The sequence below is a fragment of the Pseudonaja textilis genome, chromosome 2 (genome assembly GCF_049901715.1).
Source record: "Pseudonaja textilis isolate UNSWEBS1 chromosome 2, rPseTex1.2, whole genome shotgun sequence".
Classification (NCBI taxonomy): Eukaryota; Metazoa; Chordata; class Lepidosauria; order Squamata; family Elapidae; genus Pseudonaja; species Pseudonaja textilis.
Genome location: NC_141991.1, coordinates 169,151,516 through 169,178,950, shown reverse-complemented (window position 1 = coordinate 169,178,950; position 27,435 = coordinate 169,151,516). Strand labels below are relative to the sequence as shown.

The window sequence follows — 27,435 nt, the reverse complement described above, 5'->3', positions numbered from 1 at the left end:
TATTCTAAAAACCTTCACAGTGGTACAAGAGAAGGCTTAAATCTCTTCTCCCTGGAACTAGCCTGCCAGCTGTTATGGTTTAGAATTATTTTTGTGTTTTCGATGGAAGTAGGTGATCTATAAACATCCGAAACATCCAGCAGCAGCACTGGCTGTGGTGATGAGGTTCTTAGATGTCATTAAACTGCCCCTCCTTTTGTGTGCCCATGGTTCAGGTAAGTGCAATTTAACAAAGTTCAGCAATTAGTTTCCTCTTGGGTCATTTGCAGCAACACAGAGATTTTATTTTTCTGGGCTAATATCAATCCAGTCTTCTTCAAGCATGTTGGAATTAACTTTTGTTTGTCTTTAAAAGAAGGGAAGTAGGAAAAAAAAATAGTAAGCTACAGAAGGCAGCAAGTATCGTATTTCGGTTCATTTTTCTCATGAACAAGCTTGTTCGTTGGAGTTTTAATACTTTAGTGACATTCTGCAAAGGCTTTTGATCAGGTCACCTCCCCCCACCCTTTCTTCCCCAAAGCTACCCATGTATGTAGCTCAATCATCATATATGCAAGAAAAGTGCCACTGTCCTAAACGGGGTCTCTTTACTTGATAGAAGCTATTCTCTGACACTGCAGTCCTGTCTGTTCTGAAGCAAATGTTTCCTTTCGTCGTGTCCCACACTGAACTTGGAGGGCAAATAAGGCTCTATGTGAGAGGGCAAATAAGGCTACGGAGGAAAACCAGAAGGCAATAAGAGATACGTGCAAGAAGCTCTCGTGACATTTTCATGTACAACTATGAATTATTGAGAAAGGAAGAAAAATCTGTCGAGGATGGGAAGGGAAGGAGATTTATGCAAAGTAGCTCATTTAGAGTTGGAATAAGAAAATAATGAGCCCCTTTTATGGATTTTGCTTCCAGGAAAATAATGAGCCCCATTTATGGATTTTGCTTCCAGGAATGTTTATACAATACTTCAACCCCCACAACCTTGTTCCAATCTACCCATTTGCTATTCTTTCTTTTCTTGCTTCCATCGTCAAAGAGCTTTTTCGGTTCTTTACTAAGGCCATCGTATCTAACTTGCAGATAACACTAGCTGGTTTCAAAGAGGGAAGAAAATCAATGGTAGTTCTTTATCAAAAGTCTTAAATGAGATGGCAGTGGCTGCCTTTCCCTCCAGGGTTCTTCCTCCAGCTTTGTCCTTTACAAGGCTGTTGGGATTTTAAAAAAAAAAATCACTGCTTTGGGCAGATAATTTATCATTGGAGAGCTTCTTTTGAAGATGTTTTTGACTGTTAGCAGCTCAAAGCCTTCAGGATTGATTCATTGGTTAATTATGTGGCATCAAATTGTTTTCAGTTCCCTTGTCTCCATGACAATGCATCCATCACCTGGTCTTTTAGGTCTTCCAACAGGGTACTCAATATGACTATTTCTGAGGCCACCTACCTTACTGCTAGTCATCCTTGCCTCCTCTTTCCTTCCACTTTTGCCAGTATTAGAGCTTTCTCCAGAGAGTTCATTCATCACATAATGTGTCTGAAACAGGATAACACAAGCCTGGTCATTTGTGCCCCTGGTGAGATTTCTGGATTGATCCATAAGATGATCCATCAGTTTGTTCCTTGACTGTCCACCACATTCTTTATTTCATTTATTTATTTATTTTATTTTGTCAAGCGATTATTAGATAACAGGTGTAAGTATAAACATGGTTATGAATGCATGAAATGGATATGAATAAGAAAAAAAAACTAGGACAGGGACAATAGGCACATTGGTGTGCTTATGCAGGCCCCCTACAGAACCTCTTAGGAAAGGGGCGAGGTCAATAGTAGACAGTCTAAGGTAAAAGTTTTTGGGGTTTAGGGAAGAAACCACAGAGTCAGGTAGAATATTCCAGACCTTGTCCACTTTGTGGCTGAAGTCATATTTCCTGCAATCAAGTTTGGTGCAGTTTGCCTTGAGTTTGTATTTATTGTGTGCTCTTGTATTGTTGTGGTTGAAGATGAAGTATTCTCAAGAATCTTATCCAATACCAAAGTTGAAAGGTTTAAAATTTTAAAAGTGAACCTCTTCCTATCCTGCTTCAAGAATAGGTGACCTACTTACTAATAAAGGAAATAAAGGAAAAAGAAAAATAGCCAGCAAGTCTCCACAACAATTGAGAGATTCTCTTTTTTCTGTGAGGAGAAAATCCTGAAGTATAGTTCACTGCAACTTTACTTGGAAGTAAGTTTTTCCCCAACTGAGACTTATTTTTTCTTCAGTATATGCAGAATTTATTGGCTCAGACTGTTTTCATAAACAATCTCATTTTCCTTATGGATTCCAATTTAACTGTTATCATTAACCGTTAACAGTATGCATCCTTTCAAATAGATCTAAAATAACTCATTTGAATTTTACAAATAATTATTCTTTTTTCTTTTATTTCTTTAAAACAAAGATATAAATTTAGAAGATATCAATAAGGGGACAATGAAAATCACTAACGTTATACAATTAATTCTCATTATAACATTCATGGAAGATTGATCATAACAGAAAGAATTGTATTAAGTTATTTCAAGAAGACTATAAATCTTTGAGCTTAGGACCAAAATCTCCACTGTATTGTTATTTACAAATACTTAAAAGGGGAGAAAAGGGGGAAGAAGAAAGGAAAAAGAAATCCCTAAAAATAGTTTAGTCAAGTATTTGACTTTTGACTTGTTTAGAGTATTGATAAAGATATATTTTAAAAACCATACTCTTAATTGTATTTGCTTTGCTACATGGTAATTAGACATACAATTTTTAAATGAAATTGTAGGAATGTGTGCAGAGAGGAAGCTACAAATCAAGCAAGCTATGTTGCAGGCAGTGGAATAAAGCAGAGAGTGAGAATCCAGTCTTCTGTGCAACTGTGATGCTCAGGACAAACTGACCTTAGGAAAAGTCCCATTAAGCTTAGTAAGACTTACTTTTGAGTACTTATCTATAGTATTGTGCTCTTGAGCTTAACCTAATCTAGCCAACTTACAATATTAAAGGTTGGCATATAGCCTTTCTTGAGTATTAATATGCATTATCTCTCTAATCCCGGATAGTGATAGCAGAATGATGATAGAGAAATATTAGTTCCTTTAAGTATCACTACGGCAGAGTATCACAATCTCAAGATCATGAATATGTGTCAGTCTTCAGTAGCTTGGGCAAGCATTGAAAGTACTAAATGATGTCCTAGATAGCCCTTTGGCCAGATCCAACAGATCTCTTCTCATGTTTGTCACTCCAGTAAAGTGAAAAAAATAGCTGAATTATTTACAGCATATTTGCCTTTCCAATATGGAAGCCTACTGTGGTAGAGTTTTGTTAGATAGATAGATAGATAGATAGATAGATAGATAGATAGATAGATAGATAGATAGATAGATAGATAGGCAGACAGACAATCTTCAACAAATTATCTCATTTTGTAAACTTATGAAATAAGCTATCCCCATATATGATTTTCTTTCTTTCTTTTTCTTTCTCTCTTCCTTCCTTCTTTCATCTTTCTTTTTCTTTCTCTCTTCCTTCCTTCGTCTTTCTTTCTTTTTCTTTCTTTCTCTCTTCCTTACTTCATCTTTCTTTCATTCTTTTTCTTTTTCTTTCTTTCTTTCTCTCTTCCTTACTTCATCTTTCTTTCTTTCTTTCTTTCTTTCTTTCTTTCTTTCTTTCTTTCTTTCTTTCTTTCTTTCTTTCTTTCTTTCTTTCTTTCTTTCTTCTCTCTCTCTCTCTCTCTCTCTTTCTTTTCTTTCTTTCTTTCTTTCTTTCTTTCTTTCTATACTTGTCACTCTACTGTTATTTAAACATTTGTTTGTATGATGGAATGATCAGCACACCCAATAAATTACAAGTCAGCCCCATAAAACCAATTCCATGAGTACTAACATTCCCTTTATTGTAAGGTTACAGTAACAGAATCTTGTAAATCTGAAAGACTTATTTTTCAAGACTTTCCCTTCTTTTTATTTTCCAGAGAACTAGGGAGGGTCCCTTCTGAGATGAGTTATCTCTTGTCTGACATTTGCCCTGGCTGCAGCTCTTCCTCCTGTCTCCCAAGGTTATTTTCACAGTTTGTTACACAATGCAGTCCACTCAACTTTTCAGTCACTGGATATCATCCCTGGCCTGAACCCTAAATTTAATGACTGGATTTGCACACAACAAGAACAGCTATTTTATACTGTAGCCACTTAGCCACTGGGATTTGCAAACCAGAATTTACAAACCACAGTTTCTGACCTAGCTTGGACCACAGCAAGGAGGTGGTTAGGAGACGATGTTTAGGCAAACCACATAAACCAGAGGTGGTATTCATCAGGTTCTGACCAGTTCTGGAGAAACAGTAGCGAAAAATTTGAGTAGTTCGGAGAACCGGCAAATATCCACTCTGACTGGCCCCGCCCCCTATCTATTCTCTGTCTCCCAAGTCCCAGCTGATTGGCTGGATCTTCTTTTGTTGCCCTGCACAGGAGAACGGAGCTGTGGGTGGGGAGTGGGGTGGGGCGGGAATGGAGATTTTACAGTACCCTTCCCCTGCCATGCTCACCAAGCCACGCCCACCAAGCCACACCCACAGAACCGGTATTAAAATGTTTTGAATCCCACCAGTGATGTAAACCTGCTTAATAAGGGATAGTTAATAAAAAGTATTCCTTGAAATGTAGCATAAACATTGGAGTCCTCTACTATGAATAAGGTACTATAGGTGCTTAGGGAGGAATACTGTTATTTATGGCTTTTCCCACTTCTGTACAATATGACAGTTTGCTAAAAACTAAAAATAAGACTCCTAGGCAACTGTTAAAAGTACAAGAGTCCTGTCATCCTGAACAGTATTTCAAAACTAGAGGTGGGAGGCACTGATTCTAAGAAGGTTTTTTTTCCCCCTAAAATTGCTTTCATTTGGAAATAGGTCCAGATTGTTTCCTTTTATATATAGTCCATCTGCTAAAATTTATATATTGCCATAGACTTTTAATTCTGTCCAAGCTGCCATTTTGCATTCTACATTGTCCTGACTGTCATGCTCACTTTAGTAATAATTATATGGCATACATTTAAATTGTCCCTTCCACAGCTATTTAAATTATTAATAGTTTAAAAGTTCCCACTTGAGTTAGTCATAACAGAAATGTTTATGCCATTGGCTGTTTTCTTTTTAATAAAAAAAACATTCTCTTTGCATCTAGAACAACATTATATGACATGTCTATGATTTTAATTTGATTGTATTAGGCCATAGCAATGTTTTATATGATAGCTCTAGTTAGTTATTTCTGCCTTCCCCCCTTCTTTTTTTCTGTCTTTTAGCTTTTACTGTATTCAGTTCATTTGCTGAGAATGAAGATGCTCTTTTGCGACACTTGTTTCATGGATATCAGAAATGGATCAGGCCAGTAAAACATGCTAATGATACTATAAAGGTATATTTTGGACTGAAGATCTCTCAGCTTGTAGATGTGGTAGGTAATCTTTAAACTAATTTTTTCTAACATTCATTGTTAGGAGCGGTCACATTATTTCCTTTGATAAGGGATGCTCCTGTTTGTCTCCCTCAATCTTGTTAATGACTTTTTATTAATATTTAATAACAATGAAATTGTTTTCCTCCCCTTTATTTAATTAGCAGGATATGATTGGACTGGCTATTCTTTCAAATAACCATCAGCCATGCTGGTTAGAGATTATGGGAGCTCAAATCCAAGCTGAAAGAGAGCAAAATATATACCGTTATTGCTTTAGGGCATCAGTTTTCAAACTGGCCAACTTTAAGACTTGTGGACTTCAACTCCCAGAATTCCTCAACTAGCATGTTGGGAGACCCCTGCTTTAGTGGGTCTTAAGAATGGCAGTTCAAGAATACAGATACAGTATCTGAAAGGTACGTGACTATAGGAAGCATAGCTCATGCTTAAGGCATGCAATTTTTTCCATTTTTTTCTATTTGTTGCTATGTGCATGCATAAAGCTTCGGGCTGGTATATATAGGCTGTAAACACAGATGGTGTAGTACTGGTCAAAATATAATAAAATACCTTGAGCCCTGCTATTCTACCCTTTGATAATTTCTTCCAATTGTTCTTTGCCAGAGTAACCTTCAAGGTTCACTCTTTGTACATGCATGTGCTTGTATGTGTATACCCGCTTGCAAAGGGCATAGAGACACATCCTCCAGATCTTACAGGCAATAGAGATCCTTTGTTATTAAGCCTACAAATGCATTTTTTTTTAAAAAAAATGTGATTATACTTGCAGCCCTACAAAAAGATTACACAGTTTACTTTTGCAAAGATTTTATGAAGGTATGTACTTTTATGGTTCATCACACAACCAACCAGGTGTTCAGATTGGATTTGGCATTTTTTTTTTGCACCTGTTGAGTCCTCCCCAGGACCTGGGATAGGCAGAAGTGGTTATTTGATGATATATTGGCATAGTATATTACATGTGTAAATCCAAACAGCATAGCCTTTTCTAATTATCAATACATAGATTTTATAAATGCTGTCCAAAATATTTTGGGTTTGGCACTCATCTGCTGATAACCACTGGGACCACTAAGACTGGTTGGTGTCATAATCTTTCAGTTTCGATTTTCAGATCTTGATACTTTGTCAACTTCTGCCATTCTTTGACTTCCATTCTACTATCCCCTGGTATTATCACATCAGTTATCCACACTTTACAGCCACAGTTAAATTTGGCCCGTTATGAGCCAAATCTATCCATTTTTATTGAATTTCCCATGTTTTAACTAGCTCCTTTCAACTCTATATTCCCACCAATTTTCCCAACTGACATACAATATAAATCATTTTTACATGACTTGTGCTGATCATTTTGATGACTGTGTTGTCATTATCATCAGTTTGTGTGATCTTCCTGCATGAATTGTTCATAAATTAAATGTTCAACTTTGCTCACAGTTGCTGTTCATTTAGAATAGTTAAAACAATGTAAGTATCTATAAAAAGATAGAAGCCAGAAATTCCCATTTAACTCTCATATAATGTTCTTATATAGGTTCATAATGTTTAAGTTAAAAATAATTGAATTAAAAACCATTTTGGGTAGCGTTAAACATTTTGATGGAAACATAGATCCAATGTGCAATTGCTCTGATAATACAAATTTCACATTGGGGAACAAATTTAAAATAAAATTGTAATTATAATGTTTTGGAGCAAATGCTGTATTTAGGCAAATACTATATATTGTCTTAGCCACCGAATCTTAAATGCATTTATGAACTTGAAAAAAATACCAAGTAAGCAGCTTTATAACACTGAAGTCAGTAAAAGAACTCGTTTATTAGAAAATCTTATGACGTTGAGGACTTTAAGCTTGAAGAAAAAATAAATCCCAAATCAAACATAAAATTATGCATTTATGCAGAAATTGCTGCCTGAAATGCTACATATTATGGAAGGATCCAATGTTAATGCTAAGTAATACAGAAATTGGTCAGGGAAATTACCTTTCCATGCCTTATTAGAAGAATTGGAGTTTTCTGATTTGCTGAGTGGCAAAAAGTGGATGACAGAAAAAAAGAGAGCATGTAATTAAACTATGGAATTTGATTATATATCACTTTATGTAGGTTTAAAAGGAGATTAGACAAATTAATGGAGGATAAGTTTATTAATGAGACCCATTTGGTGGTGTCATTCTTTCTCAGTCCTAGGAGGAAGGCAATAGCAACTCCCTTCTGAAAATGTTGCCAAGAAACTTAATGGACTCCTCTGAATTTTCAGCAGGAGTAAAGACTGACTTGGAAAGACACCACAGAGATAAAGATTATCAAAGCGACTAGTCCCTATAGCTACCAATCAGTTTTGGTATTATTGCTTGGGAGATGAAAATGTTCTTGAGCTTCTGCTTATATGATGACCTGTCATGGAGCAGATTCTTGCCAGAGTTGCAGCTAATCAGAAGCTATATTTTTCCAGAACTGGAGCCTAAAGACTGTTGATCAGGCCCAGTTTAGATCAAGACTCTAGGCCAGCTCAATCCAGAGGGAATGGTTTGCCAAATGCTGTAGCAACTTATATTTTGTTCTATGATTAAAGACTTGGAATCTGCCTTGGTTATATCCCAGCCTTGGGCTGCAAGATTTCCAATTGCTAGTCTGGAGTCCCTGCTTGTCACAGGGAAGGGCAAAGCCAAAACAGTTGCATTTATTCTGGTCGCATGGCTATAAAAGGGTCCAGAGCAACTTTCAAGATCAGGTGTTTTACTTCAGGGAAGATATGACTTAGTTGACTCATATGACATGTGAGCCACAGTGGCACAGTGTGCAGTACCGTAGGCTACTTCTGCTGACTGCCAGCTGCCTGCAATTTGGCAGTTCAAATCTCACCAGGCTCAAGGTTGACTCAGCTCTCCCTCCTTCCAAGGTGGGTAAAATGAGGACCCAAATTGTTGGGGGACAATATGCTGACTCTGTAAGCCACTTAGAGAAGGCTGTAAAGCACTATAAAGTGGTATATAAGTCTAAGTGCTATTGCTATATAGGGTAGCACAGAGATATCTGATATTACCAGATATCTAAAGAGACAAAAGTGGACATAGACAAGAGAAAGGAAAAAAAGGAAGGCATGCTAACAGTTTAATTTTCAACAGTTTTGAAGCATTTGACTTTCTTGTCACCTGCAACAAAAATCAGAGTGGAAAACTGAAAAGGAAAGTAGGTAAACTTATGTGTATATGCAATTACTTTTCCAGCACAAGAAATACTGGTTTTTCAGTTTGTTGGTAGAAATATCCATCTGGTTCAGTTCCAAGCAGCCTTTGAGCTCAAAACTCAAAACCCCTTTAAAATCCTTGTTCCAAATAGCCAAGGTCCGGGAAAACTCGCCCACAAACTCAGTGGGTCAGCTGCCCAGAACCACCCATGAGCTTCTGCTTCATCAATAAATGGATCTTCTTTTCAATCAGCCTCCAGACTCCATTTTGTCTCCAGTGCCTTTTTTCTTCCAACAAGTCTTAGGAATGCACTAGAGCTGTTCAGGAGGCAAAGGCCTTCAAGGGTACAGTTGATTAAGGTTTTGTGACTTTCAGGCAGGAGGGAGAAGGTGGTAATCAACTAATTAATCTGCTAATTAGAGCTGAGCTTCTTAAGTTATATTTAACTGATTAAGGAATTGATTATGTGATGGAAAAAAAAACTCCTCAGGAAAAGAAAACTTGTTTGATATTCAAAAAGGCCAACAATATTTGACTATGCCTGCTGGCCAGAAGAGACAAGGAGGCTATATTCTCTTCTTGCAGACGTTCTCTGGAAACCCTACTTCTGAATCAAATAATTATGCAAACACTTGTAAAGCAATCTTAAAGCATTCAAGTTTCATTATTTTACATAGGGCTCTTCCTAGGAAGCAAAATATCCTCAGAAAATGTAGCTGACTCCCTGGGGGTATAGGGGATATTTTTAAAAAATAAAAATAAATGACCTGCTCTCCCCCCACCCCTTTCTTCTCCAACAGGATGAAAAGAACCAGTTAATGACAACTAATGTATGGCTGAAACAGGTAAAAATAGAACGGTATTATTGTAAAATATTTAATTGCTTGAATTGTTAGTAATCAGTGAGTTTTAATATCCCTGTAAATATTTTTCAGCTTGTGAGACAGATGTTCCAATCTGGTTCTATGAATCTATAAATCTAGCCTCCCCTTAATGGGTATAAATTGGCTAATGTCACAGATACTTTGGTTAATTAATTAATATTTAAGGATATTTCCAATTAATGTTTTATAAAAATGTCAAATCTAATGCCATCCAATGCAACATATAAATGGCTTTACTAATAGAAGAGAATATTTGCAGCTCAGGGTTGAACTATGGGGTCCGCGATGCTCTTTGAGTTTGGTGGTTTTCTTGCAGGTATTTTATTACCCAACTTTGTAACATGATCAGTGCTAGCAGAAATGGCTTTTGTTTTAACCAATGTACAGGTAGTCCTCAACTTACAACCAAAATTGAGCCAAAAATTTATGTTGCTAAGTGAGGAATTTGTTAAGTGAATTTTGTCCCATTTTATGACTTTTCTTGCCACATTTGTTAAGTGAACTACTGCAGTTATTACATTAGTAACACAATTGTTAAGTGAATCTGGTTTCTCCATTAACGCTGTTTCTCATAAAAGACGATCACATGACCCTGGAACGCTGCAATTGTCATAAGCGTGAGCCAATTCTCAAGCATCGGAATGTAAATCACATGATCTATGGGGATGCTGTAAGTGTGAAAAATGGTCATAGGTCACTATTTTCAGTGCCTTTGTAACTTTGAACTGTCACTAAGTGAACCGTTGTAAGTTGAGGATTATCTGTATTTGAACAGCAATGTTCACATTGTATTTTGAACACTTGCAGCAGGACCCTAAATGTTATTTTTTTATTTACCAAACCTATTTGCCTCTCATCTTTCCAAAGTGACAATAGGTGGCTTACAAACATTCAATTCCAATGTCATATTGCCAAGAGCACTAATTACCACCTTCAGTTAACATCTCTTTATTTTATTTTTATTTACTGTGAAATTTATTTGCCTCCCATCTCATATCCAATGACTTTGGGTGGCTTACACACAAAGGTATTAAAACCATCAATTATAAAATAACACTGCAGGTAAAAAAATTCATTAACACAAGATGGCAAAGGAGGGAGCCGGACAGACCTGGGAGGTGGGGTGGGGGATGTGTAATTATGTTTTAATTAGTCAGCCCCCTTCAGTGGACCATATCTGCTATGGTCTTTCCTGAATAGATATCCCTTTCCTGAATAGGGATAGCATAGTAGTGATTTATGTAGGTGCTTTTCATTTAGACTACATTTTATTTAGACTGCATTTTATGGTGGGGCTGCCCTGGCAATTGATCCAGAGGCTTCTGCTGGATCAGAATGTGGCCATGAAGTGGTTGAGTGGGGCATTTTCCTGTACACCATGTCATGCTAATAGGCCCTGAGCCAAATTCGGGCTTCCAGTTTTATTTATTTATTGAATGATATTTATTTGATTTATATTTATTTATTTGATTTATATTGCCGCCTATTTGCCAATGACGACTCGAGGCATCTTAAAGAATATAAAACCACATTTAAAACAGTAAAACTAATAAGAAGAATCAAATAAATTAATATAAGAAAATCACCCCCAACCCTCCAACCTCCCACCCCAGGGACAGCAAATCACACGAGCCATTTAATGGGCTCCATCCCACTCTGGGTTCCCCAGGCCCACTGGCAGAACCAGGTCTTCAGCGCCTTCCGGAAGAGAGTTAGAGTGGGGGCCGTTCTAATCTCTGGGGGAATAATGCTCCTGAGAGAGGGAGCCACCACAGAGAAGGCCTTTCTTCTGGGTCCTACCAGATGTATATCCCTCAGGGATGGGACCTGCAGCATTCCCTGCCTCATGTTTTGATACAGGGGGTCTAAGTAGCCTTTGCTATGATAAACCTGACTGAAGCATACAATCTCTGGTCATTGCAACACAATGCTGTGCAGAGGTGGTATTCAGCAGGTTCTGACCAGTTCTGGAGAACCGGTAGCGGAAATTTTGAGTAGTTCAGAGAACCGGCAAATACCACTTCTGACTGGCCCCACCCCCATCTATTCTCTGCCTCTGGAGTCCCAGCTGATCGTCTGGGTCTTCTTTTGTTGCCCTGCACAGGAGAATGGAGCTGGAAAGCAGGTTAGTGGGGTGGGGAGGGAATTGGATTTTGCAGTAAACTTCCCCTGGAGTGGGGTGGGAATGGACATTTTACAATATCCTTCCCATGCCACACCAACCAAGCCATGCCCACCAAGCCACGCCCACCAAGCCACACCAAACCCACCAAGTGACGCCCACAGAACTGGTAGTAATTTTTTTTTAAATCCCAGCACTGATGCTGTGGCATTATTTTGTTCTTTCCTGTTCTAGTATTGCTTCCCTGTTCTTTCTATCTCTTTTTAATACATATGTGGTTTTTTTTAATATAAATTCACTGTAAGATTATTAATGCATTTAGTCATTTAATTGTGTTGTTTGTATACAGCTTCAAGATAATTACATGAGATATATGAGCCCTCTAGGGTTATAAGAAGAAATGAGTCCTTCAACTCTCCTTCTAGCTCAGTATGATCAGCACTGCTATCTCATATATAAGATGGTCTCTCTGGACTCTCCCTTATGAGTTGCATTTGCGCATTTTATTTAAGTTATTCAATAGTTACAGTATAGGATATGTGGCTGGCACATGTGATATTCAGGAAAGGGAATTAGAGAGTTTCATTAAATATAAATCCACATCAGCCTTATTGCTCTTCTCTTAGTTTATGTAGTTTGAGCACCATAATGGGGACATTGCATAGTTAATATATCAATGGAATGTTAGTTGTTTTTTTTTAAACAAAAACAAAAACAAAAAACCTCAGTGGGGAATTAGCTATAATTGTAATGCTGGCTTCTGCTGACATTGCAACCAAAATGGGGTCAGAACCTCCAACAGTCAACCAACTGATTCTGTTTTCTGAACTGCTAGTGCCCTCTACTAGCATAAGAGCCATAGTAGCACAGTGGTTAGAATGCAGGCTGCTTCTGCTGACTGCTGGCTGCCTGCAATTTGTCAGATTGAATCTCACCAGGTTCAAGGTTGACTCAGCCTTCCATGCTTCTGAGGTGGGTAAAATGAGGAGCCATATTGTTGGGGGCAATAGGCTGACTCTGTAAACACTTAGAGAGGGCTGTAAAAAACAATGTAAAGCAGTATATAAGTCTAAGTGCTATTGCAATAAGAGAAAAGGTTGGAGCATTGGGAATTGGGAAAGTTGAAGACCAATAGGATTGTAACTTTTTTTCGCTATAGAACTGCCCTGTTTCTAAAACTGTAGCAGCTGTTCTTTAGAAGAAGTTGGAAGGAAAAATCAGCACAGTTGGTCCTTCACTTACAACAGTTCCTTTAGTAACCATTCAAAGCTAACAACAGCACTGAAAAACTGTGACTTATGATCATTTTTCACACAACCGTTGTACCATCCCCATGATCACATGATCAAATTCAGATGCTTGGCAATTGGCTCATTTTTATTAAGTTTGCAGTGCCCTGGGGTCATGTGATCACCTGTTGCGACTTTTGGCAAGCAAAGTCAATGGTGAAGCCAAATTCAGTTAAGAACCATGTTACTAACTTAGTAACTGCAGTGATTCACTTAACAGTTGTGCCAAGAAAGGTTGTAAAATGGGGCAAGCCTCACTTAACAACTATTTTGCTTAGCAACAGACATGTTGGGCTCAATTTTGGTCATAAGTCAAAGACTACCTGTATTTTAGCAATGTTTTTCTCTCCAATAGTTTACTACAAACCTGTCTAGTCTTGTCAGGGGTTGCCAACTTTTTGGACCTCAGGGACCACCAAACTCATAATTTTAAATCCCAGGGACCACTAATATGAATTTTGACTGACAGTGGCTTGCTGATGTTGGTGGGAGAGAGAGAAAGAGAGAGGGAGAGAGAGAGAGAGAGAGAGAGATTTTATCTAACCTCTCTCTCTCTCTCTCTCTCTCTCTCTCTCTCACACACACACACACACACACACACACACAGAGGTAGGAGTGGGATTCAAATTTCTTAACCACTGGTTCTGTGGGCAATGGCCTAATTTGTGGGTGTGGCTTTGTGGTCATGTGACTGGCTGGGCATGGCTTGTATGTAAATATTATAAATATTTATGTAACTATTGATTTTTTTTATAAAAAAGAGCAACTTTTACCCAAAATCAGGCAAAGCAGGCAGGCAGATTGAGTTGCTCACAGAATCACAGATTCACTCAGAGATCTATCTATCTGCCATTGGCTACCAGAGCCTGCACTGACAAATAGTAGCTTCAGTCCTAAGGAAGGTTCAGCTCTACTTAAAAGCAGAGCCGAAGATCTAAAGATTAACTAGAAAGCAAGAAATCCAATGATTTCCTGCTTTCCAGCTAATCTAAATCTCCCGGCACAGTAGAATACCTGATGGTTGGGGGAAAAAAATAGCAACTTAGCAGGCAAGTTTTCCAGGTAAGAAGTGTGTGGGTCCTTGGGCCACGTGGGCGGTGCAACCTTGTGTTCCTGCACAATCTGGATTAATTACTTTGTGGGGTACTCTGGGGGTGACATTTCTCTGCGGACCACCAAAATTTTCTTTCGGCTCACCAGTGGGCCATGGATCATCAGTTGGCGACCACTGGTTTAAACCATCAAGAATCTGAGGTTGTATGAATGTGGGTTTTTTTTAGTGTAGAATGATCCCTGTCCAACTTTCTGGCTATAGGTTTGTGGAGCTGAGGATCTGAAAACAAGATTTTTCTGAATTGCTTCTTTATTTCCTGATATACCTGTCTGCAGTCCTGAAAAGCTTCATTTGTATTGCAAGAAAGGGCATATAAAAATACCCATTGTTCATTATTTTGGCAAAGAAATCCCAAGCAGCCCTTGGAGATTATTATGTCTTCCTTGCCAAAGCACTTGGATGTCTAACAATAACTCTGGATTAAAGTTGAACTTTCAGTCATTGTAAAAAGACAACTTTGGGTGCAGATTCCAGTTGATATATTGAGATATACTACTACAATTCAGCTTTCCTCAAGCTGAATCCCAAATGTGAGACTACAGCTCCAATAATTATACTACAAAGATTGCTACCTACTGTTCTGTGTCTCCCTTGGACATTTTTGCTATCTAATCCCAACAGCATCTAAAAATATGGATGACCCTTTCCATGGGATTTGGTATGCTGAAAAGTGGGTTACCTCTGCATGTGATTACACATGCAGTTGAAGAGATGATGTCTAATCCTAACTCATACATTGTGAGGAACTACCAGTAGATAAACTCATCTTGGCAATACCTGATTCTTTTACCTGGATAGTTGTTCTTGACAGTCATAGTGCTAAACATTTTTCTGATGAGGGTCATTGTCCACCCAAAAATAAATCTTTGGCGATCACATCTCATCAATGGTGGGCCAGAGCAAAAAGTGGATGAGGTAACTTCCTTCCTTCCTTCCTTCCTTCCTTCCTTCCTTCCTTCCTTCCTTCCTTCCTTCCTTCCTTCCTCCCTCCCTCCCTCCCTCCCTCCCTCCCTCCCTCCCTTCCTCCCTGGTAGGTGACAAGTAGTCTTTTCTATCAGTGGTGAGTTTCAAAGTGGTTTACCACCGGTTCAGTGGGTGTGGCTTGATGGGCGTGCTTTGCGTGCATGCACACACTTTGTCCAAACACACGTGCCGAGGCTTTCCTTCTCACCTCCTGCAATCCCTGTAGCTTCAACAGCTGACGCACGGCAATCTGCTGTGCTGTGCAAAGCAGCTATGCTTCAAAAGCAGGGAACAAAGGTCGATATGGGAGCCTGGGCAGGTGGGTGGGCCCAACTGCAGTTCATCAAAGAGAACTGGTTCGCTCTCAGCCAATCTTCAGTGTTACCAGTACACCAGAACCAGGCCGAACCAGTAGAATAGCACCACTGTTTCCCACAGATTTGCACTGATTAATCACAAAAAACATTAGAAACAAGCATGGAATAAACCAATAGGTGCATATGACTCTAAAGACCCAAGTTTCACAACCCAGTATTTGATAAAAATGTGGATAACCTTGCTTAAGTCACATAAGGAAAGAAACAGTTTTGGAGACGTCAGCAAGTAATGAGAAAAATTAAATCTGCATCATTTACTTCCCGTATATAATTGATTATTAATATCGGGCGCACATAAGCTTCAAAGAGGGTGAATAATTTCTCAGCACATTACACCACTTAATTAGAGAAAATAGGATGAAATAAAGAGATTGAGTTAATGTACTAAGCATTGCAGAGACCTGATGATCGCTTAAAATAACACCACCTGGAAGCACCCTTTTGAGCAGGGAAGGAGTGATGCTTACCTCATTTACTATTTAATCATCCCAAATTTTCCCATGGTGGCCCATCTCAACAGATGACTTGGTCAAAAATTAAGCAGCGGGAGAAATTGCAGTGTATGTTAAACACCTTGGGACAGTCCAATTCTGTGCATATTTAATTTGAAATATCTCTCCTTGCTCCTTGGGAAGCCTGGAACATGCCCATTATTTTCTAGGGAATGCATCCAAGAGTGCTGTGAACATTTAGTATCTAATACCAAAATACATTATGTAGGTCAGAAGTGCATCACTTCTATTGGCTTGAGGACCAGATGGTGTTTTGCATGGCAAGTCAAGAGTTCACACCCCCCCCCCTTCAAAGTAAACCCTTTTCTATTTTATTGCATAATCTATTTTCTATTTTTTTGGTGTGTGTTGTTTAGTTGCTTATGCTATTTGGATTGTAATAGCACCATTAAAAAAAAAAAACCTTTTAGCACTGATGGGAGAAAAACAGATTGCACAGGGAGAGAGTGTGAGCAGTAGAGTAATATATGGAGAGATGAGTTTTGAAGGTTGGAGGAAGGTTACAGGAGAAAAGTAGAAAGAGAAGACGGAGAAGTCATAGAGCATCATTCCCCAATCTTACTAGGTTGGAGGCCTGGAGCAGGGAGTGGGGGAAAAGAGGGGGTGGTTTTCTGAGAGGGGAGGGAGGGCCCACTGCTCTCATGAGTGGGGCTATGCACACCTGCGTGTGCTGGCCTGCCACCAGTGGTGGAATTCAAATTTTTTTTACTACCGGTTCTGTGGGCATGGCAGGGAAAGGAGACTGCAAAATCTCCAGTCAGAGATGGTATTTACTGATTCTCTGAACTGCTCAAAATTTCCGCTACCGGTTCTCCAGAACTGGTCAGAACCTGCTGAATACCATCTCTGCCTGCCACTCATGTGGTTCTGGTTCAAATAGGCCACCTTCCAGTAGTGGGTCATGGGGCCCCCTGCCATAGAGGAAAATCAGGGGTGGGATTTTACCAGTTCGCACCTATTCACTAGAACCAGTTGTTAATAGTCTAAGCAGTTCGGAGAACCGGTTGTTAGAAGAAATTACTGGCCTAATCCTGTAAGGAAGGCAGGAAGGAAACATTCTGGTGTTGCTTACAGAAACTGCTTCTCCATTAACCCTTATTACATTCTTGGCAGGGCTAGACTTCCTGTCTCAGGAACGTCTCTGGAGTTTTTTTTTTTCCTCCTTTGCTGGTACTTTGCTTGTGTGGAGTGACCATTGAAAGTTACAATGGCACTGAAAAAAGTGACTTATGACAATTTTTCACACTTACGACTGTTGCAGCATCTCTACAGTCACGAAAGGCCAGGCGAGGAGATGGGTGCCTCGACATGAGTGATATTGAGTTGGCCACGCCCAGCCAGTCACATGACTACCAAGCCATACCCACCAACTAAGCCACGCCCACAGAACCGGTTGTTAAAAAAAATGAATCCCACCCCTGCCACAGACCACAATTTTTCCTCTGGTGTAAGGCATGCATATGGATAAAGTATAAATGAAGCTAACGGGCAGGTTATTTGAAAAAATAAAACATAATATACGGAATTGGGAGAGTTTGGAGGAATCCCATCTTCTAAGAACTCTCTGTCTAAATTCTCTGCAAGAAGAAGCTTTCATTGCTAATATTGATTTTAGTCAGCACTCTCACTCTTCTGGCTTTTTGCATTACCAACAAGGCAATAAAGAAACCTCTTTATAAATAATAAATAAAAGTGGAGAGATTTTTTTTATTATTACTGTAAGAATGACTCCGTGCTGAGATGCAGCAATTACGCAGTGCAGTGTGTAAAGTCAACAGAAGTAGGACAAGGCAAGGGTGGGGGGGAATGATGTGGTTTTTTTTTCAATATCTTAGTCTGTAAAAATCAGTGTGGGAGGTTTTGCATGGCATAAAAAGAATAGATGCCAACCAATGTCTCAAGACCAAGTAATTTTAAGAGGCTAAATAGAAGAAACCTGGGTTTCATTTTGCTTTTGTTAAAATGACAATTCTGATACGTTATATTGACTTACATATTTTCTACCCGCCCATCCTTTGCCCCAAAGATTATTCAGAACTTTCTTCCCCTTGATGAAGTCTTATATTGCTAAGACTGCTAAGATTGATGCTGTTACTTTTTCAAAGGTCACAATTGTGCTGCCTCAATATTTCCCTAGGCTGCTCCTTGCATTCCCATTAAAAAACAAAGAAACAGCCATCAGGTATATAGCTGTATGATGTCTTGACCTACAGCAACTCTGGCATTTTTTTAATAGTCTTGTGACTACATTGCCTCAGACTGAAACAATTTGGTGGCTGGCCAACATGGCTGTATCCCAGTCAGAAATGTTGAGGTAGAGGTGGGAAAGAGAGAACTGTTATAATATTCACTGGGAAATGATGATTTGGTAGGGTTTATCTCCTTTTAAAATTGAAAATGTTCAAGTCTCCAAGTGTTTTGTCGCTCATACATGTGTCTTTATGCTCTTCACCCAGAACCCTGGAAGACACACACTATTTTAGCTGTTCCTGAGATGACGGACAAAAATCATACTTTTATACATTATTCTGACATCAGATAATAGATAATCAGAGTTGGAAGGGACCTTATATGTCATCTAGTCCAACCCCCTGCCCACGCGGGAGACCCTACACCATGTCTGACAAATGGCAGTCCAATCTCTTCTTGAAGGTCTCAAGTGATGGTGCTCCCACAACTTCCGAGGGCAACTTCTGTTCCATTGGTTGATTGTTCTCACAGTCAAAAAGTTTCTCCTTATTTCCAGGTTGATTGTCTCCTTGTTCAATTTTCATCCATTATTCCTTGTCTGGCTTACAGGTGCTTTAGAAAATAGCCTGACCCCTTCCTCTCTGTGGCGGCCCCTCAAATATTGGAAGACTGCTATCATGTCTCCTCTGGTCCTTCTCTAGATTAGCCAAGCCCAGTTCCTGTAACCGTTCTTCATATGTTTTAGTCTCCAGTCCCCTAATCATCCTGGTTGCTCTTCTCTGTATTTTTTCTAGAGTCTCAACATCTTTTTTATAGTATGGAGATCAAAACTGGATACAGTACTCTAGGTGTGGTCTTACTAAGGTTTTATAGAGTGGTATTAGTACCTCCCTTGATCTTGATTGTATCCCTCTGTTAATGCAACCTAGGATTGCATTAGGTTTTTTTGGCTGCTGCTGCACACCATCAGATGGAGAAATCTCCTGACAATTAGAACAATTAATCAGTGGAACAACTTGCCTCCAGAAGTTGTAAATGCTGCAACACAGGAAGTTTTTAAGAAGAGATTGAATAACCATTTGTCTGAAATAGTATAGGGTTTCTTGCCTAAGCAGGAGGTTGGACTAGATGACCTCCAAGGTCCCTTCCAATTCTGTTCTTCTATTCTATCATACGTTTATAAAGGGTAAAATCCTAGATCATAACCGTGTTGAAGGCAGCAGTGCTATGTTAGCTCTGGTGAGAAAAGCCTGCTGTTCAGGACTAAAATATATTCCATGCAAATTCTAGACCAGATTGTATGAAGGAGAAAGCTAATTATGAAAAATATGTCCTTATTAATCATTTCAATTCATCAATTGCTCAACAAGAAGACTTATCTGGACAATGTACAGAATACAAATACAGGTTAAAAATTGCAATGTCCTTACTGCAACTGAAGCAACAGCAAGTTAAACAACTAGGAAATGAAAGCAAATTAGTGTAAAACATTGCAATTATGTAATACTTATTGAGTGAGCTAATGGCAGGCAATTAACTGCGAATAACTAAACATATCCTGGAAAAGAATAATAAATTACAAACTTGGCTAAGAAATCATGGTAATCCCTAGGTTTAAGTTTTAAAAAGTTTTAAAAACCTGGGAAAATCAAGTTGCATGGTAAGGATATTTGACTTTGAGGAGGATGTCCCAAGTCAATGGTACATTCTTGGAAAAGTCTGGCAGTTGAGTCAGGCAACGTCAGCTGAACTTTTCTTTTTGGTTTTGCTGTTTGTCGAGGTAGCTTCTTCAGAAACTTTCAGAAGTCAGTTGCTATGATTCAATTTCCAGACACCTCTATCTGGATGACTGAAAATCTTTATTGGTATTATTGGAAAGGTGTATTTCCATTTGTTTAAAGTCCAATTTGTTGAACAAGCCTTTTTTATTCAATACGTTAAGCCAAACTAAATTAAATACATTATAGTTGATTTTTAGGTATTAATCCTGACATTATATCCATATCCAGAAGAAAACGTTACATTAAGCATTGATTCAGCAGGCTAGCAATTATATATTGACCTGAAAATGACTATAAGGCTGTCTAGATGTTCCTTACAACTTTCAACAGCATCATCCAGCCTTTCAAAGAGTAAGAAATTATACAAATTGTAGTTCAGCAATATTTGGAAAGTCACTTAAAGATTGATAAGATTCTCCAACGTTATTCTCAGCTAGGAATGATTACTTGAGAAACTGAAATGGAAATCTGGTCCTTTTTGCTGTTTACTGCAGGAATGGATCGACCATAAATTGTGCTGGAATCCTGAAGATTATGGTGGGATCACTGCAATTCGGGTTCCATCTGAATCTCTCTGGCTCCCTGATATTGTTTTATTTGAAAAGTGAGTATAGGGATCCTAATGCAGGGAGGGGTGGCCAGCTGTCCTAGTTTCTCAAAGATAATCCTCTGTTTTAGAGAGATCTGAAGGGCTATCCAGTTAATGTCTTGGCTGAAACTGACAATACTCATTAACCATTAGGACTGGCATAGCAACTCAAGTGCAAATCTGTGAAGTGTTTGTTATTGTTTGTAGTGGTTTGCCATTTGTACCTGGATTTCTTTGGCCTAATTGAAACGTACCTAAGCAAGTTTTCTCAAACTCTATAGAGGGAGTCCATAGGCTTCAGCCTCACTTCAAAAACATTCATTCAATTCCTGCTGTATCAGTACTTTCTTGAAATATTTAAATATACTTCCTAATTAATATAAAGAATAATTTAATTTGATCAAAAGCAATGAATTAGACCACATATTTTGTTCACTGTGGGGGTATTTTCAAGTAACATTTAATGCTGTAGATGCTTTACAGTCCAAAGGTGAAGAAAGTGGTCCAAACTTAGAGAGAAAGTTCTGATCCTTCAACATGCTTTTCGGGTGTCTTAGAGCCAGCTGGTCCTTTCTTCTCTGAGCCCAGAGCAAGGTAGCTGATAAAAGCAAAAATATATTCTATGGGCATATTAGGAATACCTTGGATCTCCAGAAATTGGGGGGAAATAGTGAATGTCATTTTCTTACTATTGAAGCAATCAAAACAAATTGAAAACCATGCTTAAGATGTGAGGATAGTGGCACAAACAGGGCACAGCTAAGATAAAGGTTGTTTTTCATCCACATCTCCTTTTCTTCCTCATCCCACTTAGGATTGCTACCTGCTAGAATTAATTGATTAAATATTATAGGCATAGTGTCAAGCATGCTGACTGACAATTTAGTCTAAGGAAATCTGATTGTGGGACTTCTCCCAGGCTAGTAAGTCAAGAAAGTGTTCTAAGAAAACTCGTATTTGAGGATAGGTTTTTGCCACAAGGAACAACTCTCCTAAATCTTTTTAAATTTTATTTCTGAGGTCTGATTTGCAGACAGGCAGTAACTTCCACAAACATGAACTCACAAGAAATAGTATCCTTTGAAAACAAGGGGAAAGAATGGGGAATTGGGCTACCCCTATTAACTGCAATAGGAAGCAATAGGAAAAAAATTATTGGAACAAGCAGCATGATATGCAATTGAAGAACAGTTTTCTCCTCTATCCTTTCTAGTGCTGATGGGCGTTTTGAAGGTTCATTGATGACAAAAGCAATAATTAAGTACAACGGGATAGTAGTATGGAGGCCTCCAGCCAGTTACAAAAGTTCCTGCACAATGGATGTGACCTTCTTCCCATTTGACAGGCAGAATTGCTCCATGAAATTTGGATCATGGACCTATGATGGTAGAATGGTTGACCTGATCCTAGTAGACGAAAATGTGGATAGGACAGACTTTTTTGATAATGGGGAATGGGAAATTCTAAAAGCCAAAGGAATGAAAGGAAACCGAAAAGACGGATTATATTCCTACCCATTCATCACCTACTCTTTTGTTTTAAGACGCCTCCCACTGTTCTACACACTTTTCTTAATAATCCCATGTCTAGGACTATCTTTTTTAACGGTGCTCGTTTTTTACTTGCCCTCAGATGAGGGAGAGAAACTATCACTCTCGACCTCTGTTTTAGTTTCCCTTACCGTTTTTCTCCTGGTTATTGAAGAAATCATCCCCTCTTCCTCCAAAGTCATACCCCTGATTGGCGAGTACTTGTTGTTCATCATGATTTTTGTCACGCTTTCAATCATTGTGACCGTTTTTGTAATTAACGTGCACCATCGTTCCTCGGCCACCTACCATCCCATGGCTCCCTGGGTGAAAAGACTTTTCCTTCAGAAACTGCCTAGGCTGCTCTTCATGAAAGGATACGTGGATCGCTGTGCCTTCGCGGATCCGGAAGGAACTCTAAAACCAAAGCTGAGGAAGCATAAAAACAAACAGTTGAAAGATGGAGAAAAGGTGGTGGTTGCATTCTTGGAAAAAGCTGCTGATTCCATTAGATATATTTCTACACATGTCAAAAAGGAGCACTTCATTAGGCAGGTAAGTTAGGAATCAAGAGTGGCCTGATGTCAGTTTTACATTTACCTCATATTTCCCAATTCCCACAGCAGTGTTTTAGTCCTAAAGACTAAATAGCTGTATTGCTATTATCCTTCTCATCTTTGTCATCTTAGAATTTTTCATCTTTTAATTTTTCATCTTTCCTACTACCTTCTCCTTATGATTTATCATTTGTTGCTTGTATCTTAGGATTAGTTATTGTAACTCTTTATTTTTGTTCTATAATCTATCACTTTGTTGTTTGTATGTACACTGAGAGCTTATGCACCAGAGACAAATTCCTTGTGTGTCCAATCACACTTGGCCAATAAAGAATTGTATTATATTCTAGTTCTGAAATCAGAGAAGAACTTAAACCTGCATTTTTAAACAAATCATCAGGTCACAGCAAACTGAACAAAGTAATCTCGAATGTAATTTGTAAATTTAGAATATGTTGCGAAATTGGGCCAGGATTCTTCTAATCCAGCATTGGCCAAGTTTTAAAGCAAAGAAAAGTAATCCCTGGCCATTGGCAATGATGGTTGGGGCTTGTGAAGTTGCAGACCTCAACGTTTCGAGAAAACATCAACTTCCTTATCCTAGATAATCCAGTAAAAATTGACAAATGTCTATCAAAGGAACATGCTTTACCCTATGGTCACCCTTGTGTAAAATTAAAAGAAATGATTGTGCTTGGCATTTTAAAAGAGAATGAAGTTAAGGTCAGAAAATGGTTAATATTAGACTTAACTGTAATCTGATGCATTATGTACCGGTTATAAATTGTTAGCTTCCAACATAAATACCGACCGTGTTTCTGAATATATTTTTCTGCTCCAAAGGAGAATACTGCTTATTACTATTAATCTGGGAAATAGAATTAAGTACCATATTTTTTGCTCCATAAGACGCACTTACTTTCCCCCAAAGTGGGTGGAAATGTCTGTGTCAGTCCTTTGCAGGTGGACCGCGATGGCAGGGTCCTTTTATAGTGCTGAACCCCGCCTCTTCTGTCTTTGTCATTGCCTGCTTCTTCTTTCTCTTTTCCACAGTGCAGGAGTCAATAGGCAGAGCTGGCACATGATATAGTCCTCTCAGGTTCTGCCTGATATATATTTTGTCCCTCCTCTAAATCTAGGTGCATCTTATGGCCAGGTGCATCTTATAATGCAAAAAATACGGTAATTAACTTACCTATCTGATGAATAATTTCGGTTATGTAGCACTCCCAAAACTATCTTGTTTTGCTATCTTGTCATCTTGTTTTGCTAAAGGATTTTTTTTAAAGCTCTACTTTACAGAACATGAAAAGGCTATAAGCAGATTTGATTTTGATTTTGGTTTGTCCAAGTTGCAATCCTATCTCTATATATGAGTGAAGGAGACAAGCAGGAACTTGTGGTTCATGCCAGCTCTGCTTGATCAGCTGCATTGGGAAAAAAAAATACTTTATATAAATTTTATGAGTCATGCCCAATATTCAATATCCCCGAAAGATAATATCAATGTTTGTGGAACAACAGACTTACACCACATCTGACCCACTACTGAAGGCAACCTTCTACCTAATGCCATGTATCCTTAGTGATCCGCTGTGCTTCACAGAGTTATCAAGCATAAATTGATATGATGGAACATAAATTCGGAATAGAGAAGAGTTGAATGGACCATTAAGGATGGGAGAGGTTCAAAAAAGATCACTCAATTCTAGGAAAGACGAAAGCACAAGATGAAAAGCCAGAGTAACTCCATCTGATTGGGGTTTTTTTTTGTACTGTATAAAGTATGGTAGTATTCTACTATAGTATTCTAACAGATTCACAAAAAGAAAATCCTAAAAAGATAAAGATCATTCCTACAATCTCTGTTTCCGGACCTTGCCTACTTTGAAGGGTGAGAGTTGATGACTTAAGTCCCAAGTATTTTTTAAAGCATGCCTTCACTTGTATAAAAACTGAGCGTTGAACTCACAACTCTTATTTTCCTCCTCTCTCTCCTAGGTCGTGCAAGACTGGAAGTTTGTAGCTCAGGTTCTTGACCGGATCTTCCTGTGGGTATTTTTGGTGGTGTCTGTGATCGGATCTGTTCTTATATTTACTCCTGCTTTGGAGATGTGGTTGCACAGTGGTTTGTAGAAATAAAACCATCAATTGTGTAAGAATCAACTGGAGGAAGAAAACAGGAGATCAAGATGCCTGGTTAGGTAACGATCAATGTGTACAGAATCAACAGGAATGTCATTGACACCAAACTATGCTGGATAGATTCAGATCAAGTTTTAGATCAAATCTTTTAGCTACCAAGCTCATGAGGTGGGCATGGATTGCACAAATGACTACTTTCATCTATATTTATTGTATTTATAGGCATTTATCTGTTTACCAAAATGTTAGAGAAAAACAGATAAGAATATAAATATAAGAATATAAGACTATTACGTACTGTATGTTCATCACCTTGAGTTACTTATAAAGTAATAAAGGCAGGATAAAATAAAATCTAATAAATAAAATTGGTATTTCAGCATTAGGAACTTAAGATTATTTCTTGTTTTAGTTTACGTGACAGATGTTGCATGTTTTTGAACTTCAGTTCTAATCAGCTCAAATCAACAAGGCCAGAGTTATAGTTCAGTTTAAACTGTAATAGTTTTTCCCCAAATAATCTTTGAACCTCAAAGAACGTTCCATGAGTTTTTTTCCTGCTCATTTATTGTGAATTTTCCAAACTATGCTCTGACCCACCCCCTCCCTCATGCTTCCAAAATTTTGATACATGTGCGAAGGAGGGAAATTCCCAGTAGATGGATTTAACTTAACATTTAATTTTAAAAAGTCTCCCGTTTAAAAAAACAATGTTAAAGAAACCCACAGAAATCATGAGGAAAGATTTATGTAACTGGATTTTCCATTGGATTAGCCATATTTTATAGTCAAATTTCAGAATTTACTTTCCACTATTACACTGAATTTACTTTCCAATACTATACTGACACCAACTGTCATTGGAAAGATGACAATTTATTGCACTATTTTTTTAAGAAAAGATATTTATGTATAAGCTTTATAAAAAGTAAATGTTATAAACACAGATTTTATATTTTCACACATTAGAGATATATAAAGCATTAATAAAAATTGAATGTATGCATATAAATGTGATGAGCAGCAATGTCCTAATTCATTTGTTTTTGAAATGAACTTTGAGGACATAATCTTTTTCCATCACTTCAATTCTCGTCTTCTCAAAAGCATCGTTTGTGTACCTCCTTGCTGTGGGAAGCAGGGAGGGAAAACATATACTATTTAAATTAGCAGGCTTTGCTTTTGATCACCCTGCTAATACATTTGGTGAAGCTTACAGACTGGTGTTCCTCTGTATCAACCATTTTAAGCTGTGTGGATTGAACTCCCAAAATTTCCCAGCCAGTATGACTGGCCAGGGATTTCTGGATGTTGAAGTCTACACTTCTTAAAGGTGTTGAAATTGAGAAGCACTGTTACAGATTATTGGTACTGCAGGATCCAATCTGAGTCAGTCACCAAGACAAGAAGTTTAGTCTTCCAAGCTTTCGGACTTGTTCTGCAGCCCATCCTTAGGGCACTCACCTCTCTTCAGAATCTCTCTTTCTCTCTCTCTCTCATTTGGGTGAGAGATAAGTTCCCTGAAGATGGGCTCCAGAATGAGAAAAGGGTTACCTCTACTACTTTATTCTTAAAGGTACTTATATCTTGCTAGAGTTAAGGTTGGAGATTTTTATTTTCAAAAAAAGCTGAATATTTGTTGAAGATCTACAATGTTTCAGAGGGATTTAGCCTTTTTTCAGTCTCTAAAAATATATACTTGCACATGAACTATGATTTGAATCCTCATAATGGTTCGTGAGAAGACCTAAGATGGATGCTTTTTAATTGTAAAATAATTATTGTCCAGATAATCTATATTGAAAGCCAGTGGAAAGAAAATCAGGAACATTATTGTGATGTCTTCAAAATGAGACAATTTATCCAAGTCAAAACAGCTTCTATCTACCTGTAGATTTTCAAAGGTCTTGTAGCATATTTTTTGCAGACCAACTTTCCTTCCTGTCAGGGGGTTGTATGTTTTCATTTGCTCATGTATACGAAAAGATCCCCGTTGGATACTAATAATGTCTCCTCCAAAACTTTATACCAGTCTTGAAGAGGTTCACATAAGAAGTTTATTCCACTGTTCTTCTTTAAGTAAGAGCTGATTTTGTCCAAAAGCAAGGGCCCAAATCATGTATTGTCATAATTCAAATACTAGCAGGGTTGGGACACAACCAACTTTAGTTAAACTCAGCTTTGCCTTATTGTATTATATTCTCCCTGGAGTGTTGATGTTACACCTACAAACTTCAGTTCTAGGCTTCTACCATACATTAACCACAATTGCAGTTCTTTGCTTGCTGGGTTGCAAGACAATGTTCACATTTTTACTTATACCACTTAGGTTTCAGGATGGTAAGCTATTCCTATGGATTAGTTCATAAGTGATGCGATGTGCTTACAAGCCTGAAGCTCTCTCTCCTTCGGTTCAGCTCATAAAGTCCACCTATGTGCAATCAGTAAGTGGTACTATGGAAAATAATTGTGTTCTCCATTCATTCCATCTCTCCTAGCATGGGAAGTAAAAATATTTAGTGCAATGACTACAATGCATCTATGTCTTATATGTGAGCATAACACTGCTTTGAATGTTGTCAGCCAGTAGTGGCATGTCATCACTCACAAGAGCTACTCATGATTGTATATGTTATTAAAGAAAGCAATAACAAATAAATAATCTGAAGACTGAGAA

The 27,435-nt window shown here is 38.3% G+C and overlaps 1 protein-coding gene across 6 annotated transcripts; it reads left to right on the top strand.

The window, feature by feature from the left end:
- Window positions 1-27,435, top strand: CHRNB3 (cholinergic receptor nicotinic beta 3 subunit). 6 transcript variants are annotated; one of them, XR_015742116.1, is made up of 7 exons: window positions 1-215; window positions 5,332-5,483; window positions 9,507-9,551; window positions 20,433-20,542; window positions 21,741-22,611; window positions 24,615-24,817; window positions 26,548-27,435. XR_015742116.1 is itself a non-coding variant. In XM_026712667.2 (6 exons), exons 1-6 carry the CDS (start codon window positions 161-163, stop codon window positions 24,747-24,749), a joined length of 1,368 nt encoding a protein of 455 aa, XP_026568452.2. In that variant the 5' UTR covers window positions 1-160; the 3' UTR covers window positions 24,750-27,435. The 6 variants fall into 6 exon arrangements, 5 of the variants coding, with proteins under 5 accessions (XP_026568452.2, XP_087782530.1, XP_087782531.1 ...); XM_026712667.2 differs by having other exon boundaries at window positions 24,615-27,435; XM_087926404.1 differs by lacking the exon at window positions 9,507-9,551 and having other exon boundaries at window positions 24,615-27,435.

Coding starts and splice junctions, on each gene's coding strand:
- CHRNB3 (XM_026712667.2), top strand. CDS start 161: ATGAGGTTCTTAGATGTCATTAAACTGCCCCTCCTTTTGTGTGCCCAT. Junction 20,543..21,740: donor GATATTGTTTTATTTGAAAA/GTGAGTATAGGG, acceptor TATCCTTTCTAG/TGCTGATGGGCGTTTTGAAG. Junction 22,612..24,614: donor AGGAGCACTTCATTAGGCAG/GTAAGTTAGGAA, acceptor TCTCTCTCCTAG/GTCGTGCAAGACTGGAAGTT.